Genomic DNA, 15,777 nt, shown 5'->3' on the forward strand with positions numbered 1-15,777 from the left:
AAAAAAAAATAGGCAATTTTTAGTTTATAGACAAGAATTCTGTTTTCACTTTGTCATTATGGGGTTCTGAGTGTAGAATAATGAGAAAAATATCGATTTGAGCAATTGTAGGATCAGGCTGCAACATTGAAAAACGTGATGGGAGTTTAAATACTTTCCGAATGCACTGTATTTTTGTTGCGGTCAGTTTTTGACCACAAGGTGGCACAGTCATGTCAATTATTATTTCTAAATCTCCTACCGCTTCAGAGCCACTGTGCTTGGGCAGATCTTCCCAAAACAGAAGAGTTATAAAGTGCTTTATCGCCACCGGGTGGTGTGTTTGTTTATTACACAGTAGAAGGAAAAATAATGGACAGATGGGTCAACGTTTATGTGCTTTCTATTTTTGTTCGACCATTCGCACTTAATACTGAGCACAAAAATTGTCCACCACATCTTAAGACCTTTTATGGTCCATAATTATTATTGTCTCAGTACATGCTTACTTTGGAACAAACTGCAAAATGTTTCCTCAGTTGAGGAGCATAAGGAATGGTTTAGTACACTGACATTTTTACCACTTTATTCTCATTCAGAATATTTAAAAATGACAATTCATTAGGTTTAAAAAAAAAAAAAAATATTAAGCCAACACTCAAAAAGTACATAATGAATGACCATTTAATGATCTGTAGAAGTATTTCCAAACAATATTTTGAATGTCCTCATAGAGGAACAGAAACATATACTCACAACAAGGAAAAAAAATAAATGCACACAATTTTAAGAGGTGTTTCTTTTCATTTTGGTATTTAGATTTTTTTTGTTTTGTTTTTTTGTTTAGAAAAAAAATTAAGTGCCTTCATTTTTTGCATGAGTCACAAATTTGCAGTTCTGATGAAGCTGCAATGCGAGACACATGGTTTAATTTCTGCATCGCTTTACTCTTTATGTTCTGTTTCTTCAGACTGTTCAGTTTTGTTTTACAAAACAGAATGACAACCCTGAAAAAAAGTGAAAATAAAATTACAACAAACACAGAAAAAGATGAGTATTTACATCTCGGCTCAGGGAGACAGGCAGCAGATGAAAAGGCATGTGAGAACATATTTGTACAGTACTTTTTTTTTTTTTTTTTTTTTTTTCTTTCTTTTTTAAAAACAAATTTTTATTACCTCCCTGGCAAAATTCAACATTCAGAGGCATATCTAATACGAGGTCAAGCATGATGCAAGTTGATTAAAAAATAATACAATTTAAGAAGTCACATTTGACAATTTTAAAGTGAAATCAATATATAACAGAACACAACAGAGACAGGAGTCCACAAATATATGAAATGAGTAAAAGTGATAGAAGAATTTTAAAAGATCCAGTGACAAGTACAAAGTATTAAAAATAAAATTTGATATTTTTTCCTTTAAAAAATTTGGCACTGAACTGATTAAAAAAACAATGGAATTTGAGTGATACTGAAATTTAGTTTTATGGTCAATGGCAACGTCTGTTATAGATTCATAGGGCCTGCTCTGAAAGTATTTAAATATTTATAATATATACACAGTCCTACGTCACCAAAATTACCTCAAGTTTTGAATAGAAAGAGAATAATGTACATACAATCCCGTATTGAGGCATCAAGTGTAAACTCTACAACTCACAATTACTCTGTCCCTTTGGGAAATGAGTATAGGCTGAGAGTTGTTTTTTTTTTTTTAAACGTAATGGAATTACTAACTGGAGACTGGACAGTAGATGCAGTACATACAACAATGTTATCATACATAGCTTTCCAACAACTCAAATAAATTGAACAAAATGTCCTCTTTCTCTTTCCAGCTTTATCATTTTCATATTCAAACACACATGGCTGGTGAAGGAAGAATGTCGAAGTAATATACACCACATTAATATTCAAATCTGTACAAAGTCTTACATATTTTATTTCCTTTTTTTTTATTTCCCTAACATAGTGCAATGATTGATCTGTCCCATCTTCTTAAGAAGTTTTTAAAAATAATAAATCACAATCATTATTTCAATGAAATAAAAATCAACTGTTTTTCAGCCCAATGTCTTTAAAAGAGTTTATCTTGGTGTTAAAAAAAGCATAGATATACTTTCGAAACTTTTAAAAATGCAATGAAAACAATAAAATGATCAGAAAATTGATCATTACAAAGCTCCATTTACTACTGTGCACGCTTGACCTTGAGTTAAATGGACTGTGAAATCACGTGATGAATAAAGGATATGGTGAAAGTACCAAGAAAAATAAGTGCACGAGTAAAGAACACAGAGGAGTAAATCCATTGAGGCATTTTCCAGAATGCTGTTTAGCTGGTGTTGGCATAATTCTTATTTAAGAAAATGGGCTCTTTCTGGAACGTCCTACACAGATGCAATAACAATCATGAGATGCGGTGAGATGCTGGAAATACTCTTGAGGAGGTCTGGTGCGAGGTAAGACAAGTGGCTCTCAGAAAACTCACAAGGAGGAAATATTTGGACAACATAAGCTGGCTATAGGAGAGAAGGAAAAGCTTTCATTAATAAAAATGAATTAGGGTTAGGGCAACATTTATATAAATATTTACTTTTAAAAAAATATTTTTCATTTGCTTTGTGTATAAATGAGAAGCAAACAATTCAATGCTGGCAAGAATCTGAATAAAACAAATGTATATGTTTGCAAACTGTAATATTTACCTGATTTGAGCCTGGGTTAGGAACATTGATAATCCCAGCAGCTTGTTTTGCCTGTAGGTATGTAATAAAGCAGGTTCTGAGAGCATGAGTCTGGAAGAGGACATCTTCTTGATCCAAACCACAAGGTAATGCCAACAGGAGGCAGTAATCATCCTCGAGCTAAAAAGGGAAGCAGAAAATATTATGGTCATACCACAGCACTTCATTGTTTAGCATTCTGTCCTATATAACTCATAACCCAATTTCCATGGCCTTATAAAGCTGGATTTTGGGTACTATAAGAGCAAAACCACAAATATAAACAGGCCATACATATAAAAAAAATTGTGACTTCGTCATCCTTACACATATGCATATTTATAAAAATACAACTAGAATTGTTAAAGAAAGCAAAGGTGCCTACAGTCATCCTCCTTGCGACTCCCTCAAGTTGTGAAGCTTCTAAACGCATTCTCTGGGCAATGCGAAGAGGGGGACCTCCTTCTGAAGGAGGCAGTGAACGGTGAGCCAGGACATTATTACCAGAAACAAAGTGTAACTGGACTGCAGCACTTTCATTCTTGAGTGCCAAGTGACCTTGCCATACAATAGGATACTTCTGTTCGAATGGAAACAGACATAAAGCACAACAGTTATATATAAATATGAATATTTGTTCACAAGACACATAATTAACATCCAGTGAATTGTCAACGATCCAAATAACTACCGGTATTGCATAGTAACACAGTAAACCTACCTTCAAAAGCTGAACCATGTCAACTGATGGATGTCCAGAATTGTCTGGTTTTGTATTTGGTCTTAAATAGGTTGGTGCTGAAGGAAGTAGTGAAATGAGTCCTGATGAAAGACTCTGAGGTCCTTTCTGTCGTGAGTGAGATAATTCCGGTTTGGGTGTAATGGCATTGGGAGCGGTGTAAGAAGTTGACGCGCTCTCGCGCTGGATTCGATGTACATGAGACATATCCACTGATCCTGGATGCCTAACATGTGGCATAGTAAGTGTTGTTTCCCTCAGTGTGCCGCCAGATACAATATTGGCAGCTTTAGATCTGTGTTCACACTCCTGAGAACTCTGATAATGAAAGGGATATTTACAGGTATTTTTTGGAAATGCAGTGATTTAATTTAATTACTGAAAATAAGTGAATAATTGTAGACCTGAAGTTTGTAAACAAAACAGAATAACTAAAACATGTTTTCAACCATTTAAGTGTGAAATTATTACTCACCTGAGATGGTGATTTGGCATAATTGGTCATGTTAATGCCAATTACCGAGGAACCAGGTAATTTGGAATGGAAGCCATGCATTTCTCTATAATATTCAGGTATGGAGCCAGGACTGCCAGGATGTATCCGCTGTACTCCTTGAGAAGAAATAACTGAGCTAGTAGTATGCCCAATAAGTCTACTCTCTGAATGAGGAGAACGAGCAGACTGCAAACTTTTCACCTCCAATGCCTTTGGTGAGTCTCTCAGAGTCAGTGGAGAGTTCTTAACAGAGGGCGATTTGGAAGATGCTGAAGATATATGTGAAGGTGATGACAATGAAGGAGGCTCAGTTTTTTGTGCCTTGTGAGCTTCAAGTACACCTGGGTGCTCTGTTAACTGTTGGGGCATAAGTACACGCAAGTCTCTGTTGTAGTGATCCAGATGCAACCCCCCGTGATGTATCCCTTTGTACTCAGGCTGCATTACTACAACATCTGAGTGCAACTGGGCCACAGATGTCCTACGTGTTCCTTGGTGGAAATGTTGCACATCATTTTCATTGGCCCCTCTCACCTGGCCATCACTTGCATGTTGCTTCAAAATCCTTTCTCTTATTATTGTTGGTTGGGGTGTAGGGGAGCATTGTGGAGGACCAGATGTTGAAGAGGAGATAGAATCTGAACGTATTCCATAGTTTATTCCAGCCAGAGGAGGAGTATTCATTCTGACATTTACTTGGGACAACTGACCGATTGTGACCGATTGCGTGGCACTGTGAGGGTGCATAATGACGGACTGCTCAGGATGATGTATGTTTGTCGCATAATTAGGCCCACTTGCTGCCAAGCCTACTGATGTACTAGGTGAACAAACTTTTGAAAATGGAGAAGCCAATGTTCTTGGACAGTGTAACTCATGCTTTGGATGACAGACCAATCTATCATTTGGAGTAGCTGGACTTGAAATGTGATTTCCTGGTAAAGGGGAGGGGTGTGGACTTAAAACTGGGCTATGGTTAAAGGTTTGTGGTTGTTTGACATCAGCTTTCACTGAAATTGATTCTACAACAGATGCTTTTTTAATATGATGTTGCTGTACCATAGATTGATTGTACCTCAAGATCTGATGATTGGGACTTAAGTGTTGAAATGTTTTCAAAGGAGCTCCCTGTGAACCAATATGTGAAGATGAAGATTTGTCAGAAAGAGAAGATTCCTTTTTTATGGAGGAAATAACAGGCTGCGCATTGTACCCCTGGTTGCTTATTATAGCACCTGTATGTGCTTGAGCTGTAGGTGTCTGAGATGATTTAGGAGTAGATGGCTGAGGTGGAAGTTGCTCTTGTTTAACATGAGATTTTGAAACAGACTGCTGAAATTCAATGTCAACTGCAGTGGCCGGTGGGATTTGGCTAATTTTAGCAACAATACGCTGGGGACCCTCTGTCTTTTGCCCTGAATAACTCAGTACCATAACACCCTCTGAGGTGTTTACTCTTAAGCCAGGACCTGAGCCTGTGTTACTCTGTGTATTATCAGAAGATTGTCCCTCATCAGTATTTGAGAGTCCATGGTACCTATTGTTGTCATTCATGCCAAAACGATACTTGTGCTTGGGTTGAGACAGTCCAGAGCTGCGGTTGCTCAAAGATATACGAGGGGTGTTGTCAAAATCAAAGGGAATAGGGATTCGACTAATGACAGAGGTAGCAGTAGATGAGATAACTGTGTTGCCCATTTTTTCCTTAAAGATATTCAGAGGTTCACTGGGTTGTGGAGAAGGATTTTGTGCAGGCACTATTTGAGGTGTGATTGGCGTTACAGGACTGGGTCTATCCTCAAGTACCAAGGATTTTATAACAGGTAAACTCTCATTCTGGGACATTCTGGCATCTGTTAATGATGTTGTGAGGACTGTGCTTGGCACAGAACTGCTGTTTAAAGAGGATACATATTTTGGCTCCATCAGAATCTTTCTTAAGGTGCTCGAGCTAGGATCAACATCAGAAGCTTTTGTGTCAGGGGGAATTGCAGGATTTGCAGAGTGACCACTTACTACCACAGTTGGTGCTGATGCAACTACAGCAGCTTTGTGTAAAGGAGCAATCACTTTCTCTTCAGACCTCGTCTCCAGGTCTGAGATTGTAGGAGGTACCTTAGATGAATGAGATGGTGTTACATTTATGCAGGTTGGTGGTGGGGTAAGAGCAGGCGCTAATGGTTCTGATGACAGTTCTGGTGACCTTAAATATGAAGGACTATTAGTTCCAGAATGGAAGGCAGACTCTTGAGGTTCAGGCTGGTCTACAGCAGGTTGTTCTGCCTCCTTTGGAGTGTTTAATGTTACCACTGATGCAACATCATGTTTACATGCAGCAGCCACAGTGACTATAGTAGCTGCTGCAGCTGAAGTGGCTGTTTTAGGATTAGCAGTTTGCATGTCTTCAGGAATTGACTCAGGTAGTTTAACCGCTGCCAATTCACCTTCCAATGCTGCCTTTGATGACACATCAGATTTTTTGTTGGCAGAGAATTTTCGACCTTTGGCCTTCTTCTGTGTTTTAAGTCGAGGTCTTCCACCCTTCTTGGGCACGTCTGATGGTGGACACTGAGTAACAACTGTTGGATGAGATGACTTTGAATCTGAAGTCAAACTACTACTTGGGTCGAAACCCTTTATATTTTTTATTACCAGGTCTGTCTCTGGTTCTATGACCTCATTTGGTGTGGTGAGTGGCTCTGATGTTGGAAGGAGTGCAGTGTATGTAGGAGGAGTGTGAAATCCATCTGCATCAACAGAAATATTCTCAGCAGTAATTGAATCAATTGCAGCAGCAAGCTCAGTTTCACTCGCAGGATTGGCAGGCTTTTCTACCTCTGTATGATCTAACTCTGCTGCAACAGGTGCTAAGACAACAGGAGGCCGACTTGCTCGTTCCTTGTAGGGTGGTGGCTGTTCTACAGCTAAATTGGAGATATTTTCAACTGCTCTCTCTAATTCCATCTGACGGGCAAGGAATACTGCCTCTGGCTCAACGGGAGGCTCCACATCAGAGAGAATGTCTTCATTCTCATCTGGGCTGAGATCATCTATATCTTTGTCTTTTGTTGTTCTAGACTCCTCTTTAACAGATATTTCAGATTTCTTTGAAGGATCTTGAAAGTGTTGAATGCTCTCATCCCCAGAATACAGTGCATCATTAACTGCATCCCCACTTAGATCAATAACAAGGTTTTTAAGATTAACTGACGTGTCAAAAGGAACCATTTTGGTATTGCGTGTCAATCTTGGCACCTTGATCTTCACACTTTTTTCAGAAATCTGTGGTTTCTCCATCAGATCTATTTCTGACTTTGTAGCCAGTTTTTCCAGGGAAGAAGACTCTTTTGTTTTCACTTGAGACTTAAAGCCTTCAGAGATATCATCTTTTGATGGTTTATCTGTTTTAGCTGGTTTTCTGATCTGTCCAGCTCTGACTATTGCCTGAACCTTTTGAGAGCGGGGAGAGCGCCACCCATCTGTAACTTTAGTTATTTCACCACCTTTTTCAGACTCCTTGAAGTTAGTGTCATCAACTTCAGATGTTTTTGTCTGTTCCCCCTTTAATGGAGACACATCATCCATTCTTTTACGTGTTTTTGGTGGACGGCCTCGCCTTGTGTTGGCTGGTGGAGTCAATACATCCTGCTGTACAGATTCTTTATCAGGACGCTTGCGCATAGAACGTGAAGATTCAATAAAATCTTTGGCTTGCTGTTGTGATGCCTCATCTGGTGTGGCATAAACAGAACGAACATTACGACGCTGCCGTGTTCTGCCATGGGGCATGCTTGCATCATTCATCTGCTCCAAATCTGTTGAATAAACAGGTGATTTGGAAGAGTTTTTGGAGTCAGAAATGATCATTGTTGCCTCTCCTCTTGGTAAAGATGTCCTTTTTAGCTTTTCTCTGTCAATACGTTCACTCTTTCGTATTGCTGGTTTCTCAATGCTCGCAGGTTGAGATGGCAGCATATGTAATAATGCTGATGGGTTTGCTTTTGCTTTTTTATTCTTTGCTTGTTTCCGTGCTGGTTGTATTGGTTCAACCTCAGGTTCAGAGACCACTAACTGCATCTCCAAAGATGACTCCACATTCTGGTGAGAATTACAATCAAGATATTCTGTTTTCTCTTCAGCTAGTTCTACCTTAAGAGGCAACTCTACATCTTTAAGCTTTGATGAAATAGGAGACAGACTTTCAGCAGGATCAGGCTCTGCTTCCAAATTACTTAAGCATGCACCAGGTGTTAGAGGTTTTACATCAACATGCTTCTCTTTAACTAAGGTGTTTATTGCATTTACTTTTTGTTTACAAATATCCTCCTCAGGCTCTACTTCAGTGTTGTCTATCTTTGTCACATTTGATGTGATTGCTGCAAGAGCTGCTTTTATGTCAGTTACTGGGCTGGAAACTACTTGTGTATCTTCAAGTTTCTTATCTATAACTGGTGGCAAAGATGACTCGTTAACAGAACAGGATGGCTTAATCTGGTGCATAAATGTCTCTGTGGGGCTGAGGATAGATTCCGTTAGCAAAGGGCTTACTGATTTTAAACCATTCACAACATCAGGTTCTTTTGGGGACTGAACCTGTTCTTGATATGGCGTATTATGTTCAACTGTCTCAGCCTCAATAGTCTTTTCAGAACATTGAGACTCTTGGTCTTTGTCTTGTTTTTGCTGTAGCTCCAAAAATCGGTTATGGAACAGTACTATGGGCTCATGGACAAAGTCTGCTTCTACAGTCTCAGTCTTTTCTACAGTGATCGTAGCCTTCTCTCTAATGTTTCCATTGTCAGGATCATTGTCTTTGCATTCAAGATGTCGAAGACGTCTTGAGTCCTGCTCAAAGATAGAGCTGTGCAGAAAACGAGAAGCAAATAGTTCTCCACTCTCTAGTTCTTCTCGCTTTGCATCCTCTTTTTTGTCATGGACCTTTCCTTCAGAGTCAGACCGGATTTTCTTCTTTTTCATATACCAGGATGGAATAGGCCTTGGTGTTGGTTCAACTTTCTCTTTGTCAGTGCAATTCCGAAAGCTTGTGAACCGTGAGTCGTAGCCAAGGAAAGACCAATTATCTTGCCTTGATGAAGAGAGAGACTTAGCCCGCTCTAGCAAGGCTTTTGTGTCTGGTGTTATTGTCTTATCTAGTGCAAATTCATAGAACTTGTTTCTTTCCAAGGAACTTGAGAGTTTAAAATCTGAATCTTTTTCATCACATTCTCTTTTGAGGGAAGTGTCCAGCTTTGGTGACATATATGTGTAGTCATCATCACCATCATCATCAGAGTCTGATCGAACCTCTCCAGGCTCCAGTTCATGTACAAAGCGCTTTCTAATGCTCTCGCGTTTCACAATGGTGCTTGGGAAGCTCATTTCTTTCAGCGTGTCCTGCTTCATTTTACTTTCCAATCCCAGACCCTCATTACCAATCAGTGATTTCTTAGCCTTCAATAACTCGATATCTGTGTCGGTGTTGTGATTATTGCATTTAAATCCACCCCACTGGAAGTTGTTTTCTTGTTTAGGTTTGTCTTTTGATTTATCGTTATTCAAATGTAATGTGTCAGCAGATAAATTCTCCTCAACTAAGACGGATGCTATATTTCTTTCAGAATCATCATTTAGTTGCCTAGAACCCTGATAAATGCACTCTTTATTGGAAATAAAATGATAATCAAATGTTTCTGACCTCTTTCGCTTAAGAAGAGGACAAACGTCCGTACCATCCAGCAGGGGTTTACCTAAGACATGTACAACACTTTGATGATCCATGTCTTGTACATCAGTGCTAAACATTGTTTCAGGTTTGTCTGTACTGTAACAGTCTTGTATCTGCTGCTGAAGACGACGACTTTGCTCCATTTGTTTCCTACAGCTTTGTGAGTGGTCAAGGTCAATGATTAACCTTTCTTCACTATTTAGTGCATCTGTTTGTTGGATTGCAGAGCACCCTTTAAGGTCAATTAAGTGTTCCATTTCTAGGTTTCTGTCAACAGACACCTCAAGACTGAGACAATGTTGATCCTTTGCTTCAGAACCATTCTCATCGAGATCAGGATCAGGATCTGCTGTTTCTTCTGCCAGTTCCCTACATTGTAGATCCATACTGTGACCAAGATTTTTACTCATTTCTGACTCTGGCACTTCACTTGTGGTACTTAAAGTCACCAGACACTCTTTCTTATCAATTCTGCTTTCTCGCTTAGGCATCTCAATTTGAGCAAATTTCTTGTCCTCCTCTAGTCCCTTTGAGAAATAATTATTGCCAAGCCACTTAATTCCAAATCGCCCTTCATCTTCCTCCTGGGTTACTCTTCTCAGGCGATTAGCTCTTGTTGTTTCTTCTTCAAAGCGCCTCTTTCGAGCAGCTAAGCGATCAGCATCAGAATTGCTTTTTTCAGGCTCAGATTTAAGGTATTTCCTGCTTTTGATTTTGCCTTCTTTGTCAACAATCTCTACCTGACTAGCCAAACATTTATCTTTTGACATTTTTCCATGTTTCAAGACCTCTCTAGTTTGGATTTCTATACGATGCAACATAGTCTTGTTATCAGCCAAGGGTGTTGGAGTCGGTGAAGTTGAAGAATTGGCATTATCACAGCCAGCCTTCATTCTTTGTTTCTCAACAAAGGCATGGTCAATAAATTTTCCTTCCTTTTCTTTGACACGTGTTAAATGAACAACACAAGGTGGGAGATCTAGTTTTCCTTTTCCAGATTCTTTTTCTTTGGCTTTTTCTTCAGGGCTAGCATCCCTTTCAGGATCAAGGTCTGTCTCAGACGATGGGATGCTAGGAGAAAGTTTTGACTTCCTTAATTTGGGCTTCTCAGCTCTGTCCTTTTCTCCTTTCTCCTTACGTCCAGCTCGCCTTTCTTTTTCTCCCCCATTTCCACGATCTGCTTCAAAAAGTGGTCTTTCCTTCTCAAGTTTATCAGTTTTACTGTACCGCTCTATACGAATTCGATCTGGCTTTTCAAAGCGTGGTGGAGAAATTGAGCTGCAACTGCCGCTTCTTTCAGATGAGCGACTATAAATATGATGTTCAGAGTCACTAACTAGGCGCTCAGCTAGAATAGGTGAAGCGTTGGGGCTGGTAGGACGACGTGGATGAGATGGACTTTGGCTGTGTTCAACATTTCGTCGGCTATGATCACGTTCTCTGTCTGTTTCAAATCGTTCTCTGTCTCTATTGCGTTCTCGCTGCATGTAGCTGTATTTTCTTATATCTTGCTCATAAGGGTCTCGGTAGTCCCTGAATTCACAAGCGTCATCATAATATCTTGGATCATAGTAATCAGTTGTGTAGGGATCCCATTCTGTGTAAAATTCTCGGTTTCTGGCAGAATATTTGCGACGCAGTTCTTCTGCATAGGTTCCGGGAGTTCTTACATTTTCATAGCATGCACGTTCAGTGGAGAATTCATGATAAAGCGGTCTCCGTTCATCTCTGCAAAAGGGGAAAATTAACTGTTTAATATTTTTGTAATGCTATTGTTTAATAAAAAAATGTTAATACAAAAATAAATAAATAAATAAAATATTTCACTAACCGACGGTCAGAAAGGACATCATAAAAATCTCTGATGTCCTGTCCTGATGTCTGCATTGAACGATAAAAAGCCATCTGACTCTCATGGTTGGCAAAATCAACCTAAAAATATAATGTTAGCAATTTGTTAAAAAAAAAAAAAAACATATTAAGATAATAATAAAAAAAAAATACAAAAACACGCTATCAAATTGAATCAAAATACATTGCATGTTTTTTGCACCTTGATTTTGTTACCCCCAAACTTCCAACCCTTGGTTTCCTTCACTGCAGCCTGTGCACATTCAATATTGTTATAATGGACAAGCGCCATTCCTTTCAGTCTGTCAAACACAACCTAGTGAAACCGGAAAAGTAATAATGAAAAATGGAAATCACTTGGGAAAAATATAGGGAGATTAATTGGAAGTTAGAAGAATGGGTACCTTAACAACATGTCCATAACGGCAAAAATGTCTTGTAAGATGCTGTTCTGTAATGCTGGAAGCCATGCCATCCAACCATACACATGTAGTTGGCATACTTTTTCCAAATCCTAACTATAAAACAAAGAAATAAAGAAATCTATCGTTTTTAAGTGTTATATGTTGCAATGTAAGCACAGAGATAAGACATAGGTATGTTATATGATATATTCTCAGGGCCAGAATACACAACACAGTTGTAAAAAAAGAGGTTGGGTTAGGAATGCTGCTTTAGTATTCAATCACATACAAAGAGCAAAAATGTATTTCACTCACAGATAAACCAGAGAAAAAGGTTTGTGCCCACTAAAACATTAACACACCCATGCTAGACCAGTGACCAGCACAGCAACAGAGCTTATACAGATATTTTCAAGATTAATCTTTTTATAAACATAATAATCTGTTTTAATTCTCACCTTTAACCTATTACTCCCAAGGTATTCACCGTCCATTTTCTTAATTGCTTTGCAGACACTAGCGATGTCACAGTACTGCAGAAAAGCATACTGTGGGGCACCATTTACCTTCTTTATATCAATATCCTGTGCATAAAATGAACATATATATATATATATATATATATATATATATATATATATATATATATATATATATATATATATATATATATATATATATAAAATATAAAAAAAAAATATTATTTCAATTTTAATTAATATATGAAAAGTAAGTAAAGTAATGCTGAGAACATGTGGAAAAAGTCTATATTCCTATTACTTAAATTCAACATACAACAATGTCCCCAAAGCGCTGAAAGATGTTGAGCAGGTCATGGTAACTTGTGGTCTTCTCTAAGTTTCCAATGAACAGTGTTCGTGTAGCTTTGGGATGAAATTCGTCTATCCGCTCATCAAGTGGCCGGAACTCATTCTCACTTTCGGTCTCTATATGCCAAAAACATGAGCATGATATATTTAGCAAAATATTGAGCAATCAATTACAGATGATAAAAATGTTTAGTGAAAGCATTTAAAGAAGTGTATGTCAATATGTGTAATATACATATGTCAGTTAAATACCACATTAAATGTACATAGTACTGGGTAGGAATTATAATTTTTCACTACAATTTATACATACAAATTTGCAGCGAGTAAAAAGACTGAGACAAAGGAATATACCCTGTTTAACATTCAACATTAAGAAGATATTCAATGCTAATTTAAATAAAATCTTACCAGGTCCAGTCCAAGCAGTGACATCAATTTGCATTCCAAAAAAGAGCTTCCCCTTTGATGCACTAAGAGCTTTTTCCTGGTCCTCTTGCTGACGGAAAAAGACAAGTCCATATCTTTCTTCTGAGGCACCATGAATTTGAACTGATGTGACTTTTCCATGTTTCTTAAATTCATGGAAAAGACCATCTTTCAAGCTTGTATCTGAAATGTGACAAGAAAAGTGTCTTAAATTGTCACAAACATGATCACTGTCAGTATCATGATCACAGAATAATCCCATAAGTTTACCTGTTGAACGCACAGGGAGATTCTGCACTTTAATACCAAAACTTTTACGGGGCTCATCTTTATCCAGTAAAGGAAGAAGTTGAGAAGAAGGAGCTGGTACAGCTGCTGACTGAACAGATCGAGCTGGAGACTCATCACTTGAACTGCTACTGGATTCACTATGTAAAAAGCACAAAAGGAAATCTTATAAATATTTGTTCTATTCAACATTCAATATTTTTTATTTTTTTAACCATAGTCAGAATAGGTTAGGCCTCAATAGCTTAGGAAACTATGAAAAAACAATAATCTTAAAGTCTTGCTCATTTTAATTCAAATATATTTCATTCATTTATATTTCATTCAGCAATCACTTTAACCTGTTTGGGGTCAATGTACAGTAACAGAAGTGTGGACACATTTTCTCCTTCGGTGGTTTTTCATAATTTGTATTATATTTAACATTACATTCATACTCAAGACATTTTAACTTTGAAATATATATGTATGGAAGTATGTAGTAAACAAAAAAGAAAAGAAACTAGAAAACCCAGAATATGTTTTCAATATTTAGATTGTCCGAAGTAGCTTAATTTAGCTTTGATGACAGCCTCCCATACTCATGGCATTCTCTAATCAGATTCACAAGGAAGTCACCTAAAATGGTTTTTAATTAGCAATTGTGCATTGTCAGCATTTCCTGCCTTCTTAATATTCTTTAGACCATCATTTGTCTTGTGAAGAAAGAGTGGAAAGGGTGAGTACTAGGGTTGAAACGATTCCTTGAGTGACTCGAGTAATTCGAATACAAAAATGCATCGTTTTTATATATTTTTTTTAATAATTTTTTTATTATATATTTGTATTTGTATTTTAATGTAATATGGCAATTAAATACATTAAATGGATTTAGTTTTTCACAGATATTTTTGTATGAAATTTTAGCAATAAAAATCCCTAAAAATAAAATAATAATAATAATAATAATAATAATAAAAATTCCTCCATCCCAGAAATGAAAGAACGGGAGCTACCTCTGCTGCAAAGGATCAGTTTATTAGAATTTCCAGCAACAGAAACCATAATTTACATAAATGCTTTTTGGAGTTCTAGTAGAAGACATATTTCAACATTCGGAGGTGTGATGTTCTGGGTGTGCTGTCCTGGTGACACTGTTGAAGATTGAGTTAAAGTTAAGAGCACAATTAACCAGCATGGCTACCACAGCATTTTGCAGCAACATGCCATCCCATCTAGTTTGCATTTGGACCATTATTTGTTTTCCAACAGGACAAACACACATCTAAGTTATGTTAAAGTTATTTGTTCAAGATGGAGAGTGATGAAATTTTAAATCAGAAGACTTGGCCTTCACAATCACCCGATCTAAATCCAGTTGAGATGGTTTGGGATGATTTGGATCAGAGAGTAAAGGAAAAGCAGCCAATAAGCACTCAACAGCACTGGGAACGTCTGAAGATTATTGGAAAACCCTTCCAGGTAACTGTAGATTCAGAGGCTGTGGATGCAAACTACAAATACACCCTGGAAGGAAAGGCACGTCCTCTTAAAACACAAATGAAGGAGGAAAGGCAACAATACCAAAGGTATTTACCCTCATCAGAATTTATTACCATATACAACATGCAATGGATATATAAAAACATCATTGTAGATCCTCACAACAAGCAACATACTATAACCCTCAACAGTAAGAACTACTAGCTTCTACTGGCATACTGTATCGGTAACATTTTAACTCGTAAGAAATAGGACTGTATTAAAATTTTAAACGGCATAGGTCACTGATTCTGGGTATAATACAGTAATGAAGCCATTGAATAACTGTTGCTTTCAGGTTTACTTGCAAGGTTGCATGCTTAGTCAGAAGTTGTCAGACTGTATGTAGAAAAAAGATTTCACACTATGCTGAAGCATGCAAATGTATCACTCTTGAAAGTGTGAGTGACAAAAAAACAGAACGGGGAGCAGTCACACTGGTTATGTTTTCTCCTCTTTGCACTATGTTCTTCATTTCTGACTGTCCACATGGTAGACAAAACACCCCGTGGGATTTCAGTTCTGATGCACTGTAACAGAAGAAATTGAACACAGCACTGACTGAACTGGAGATTTATCACTCACAAAATTCAGAAGCAGCTTGATATATTTGACTAGAAACCATTTTAGAAAAAAAAAATAATACCACATAAATAAGGTATGTTGAGTTAATCCAGGTTTTGCTTTCACTAAGATTAATTTAACAACATCTATTTTAGAATACAGTTTCAGTACCATTTAAACATATATCTAAATCGTCAAAGTTTAAAGATTTGTGTTTACAG

General features: G+C 37.6%; 1 protein-coding gene across 2 annotated transcripts in view; it reads right to left on the minus strand.

Moving 5' to 3' along the window:
- Positions 1-649: 649 nt before the first annotated feature.
- The window catches only part of spen (spen family transcriptional repressor), a 33,597-nt gene continuing 18,469 nt past the window's right edge, over positions 650-15,777 (minus strand). For both annotated transcript variants that reach the window (XM_083570608.1, XM_083570609.1), the window contains 12 exons: positions 13,454-13,611; positions 13,166-13,366; positions 12,720-12,871; positions 12,383-12,508; positions 11,925-12,038; positions 11,723-11,836; positions 11,501-11,601; positions 3,924-11,397; positions 3,431-3,766; positions 3,095-3,289; positions 2,692-2,850; positions 650-2,505 (listed from right to left, as the gene is read on the minus strand). In XM_083570608.1, the coding sequence (XP_083426734.1) occupies positions 2,374-2,505; positions 2,692-2,850; positions 3,095-3,289; positions 3,431-3,766; positions 3,924-11,397; positions 11,501-11,601; positions 11,723-11,836; positions 11,925-12,038; positions 12,383-12,508; positions 12,720-12,871; positions 13,166-13,366; positions 13,454-13,611 (9,262 nt within the window). In that variant the 3' untranslated portion in view covers positions 650-2,373. The remainder of the gene's footprint in view (positions 2,506-2,691; positions 2,851-3,094; positions 3,290-3,430; positions 3,767-3,923; positions 11,398-11,500; positions 11,602-11,722; positions 11,837-11,924; positions 12,039-12,382; positions 12,509-12,719; positions 12,872-13,165; positions 13,367-13,453; positions 13,612-15,777) is intronic.

The sequence above is a fragment of the Silurus aristotelis genome (genome assembly GCF_946808225.1).
Source record: "Silurus aristotelis genome assembly, chromosome: 19".
Classification (NCBI taxonomy): domain Eukaryota; kingdom Metazoa; phylum Chordata; class Actinopteri; order Siluriformes; family Siluridae; genus Silurus; species Silurus aristotelis.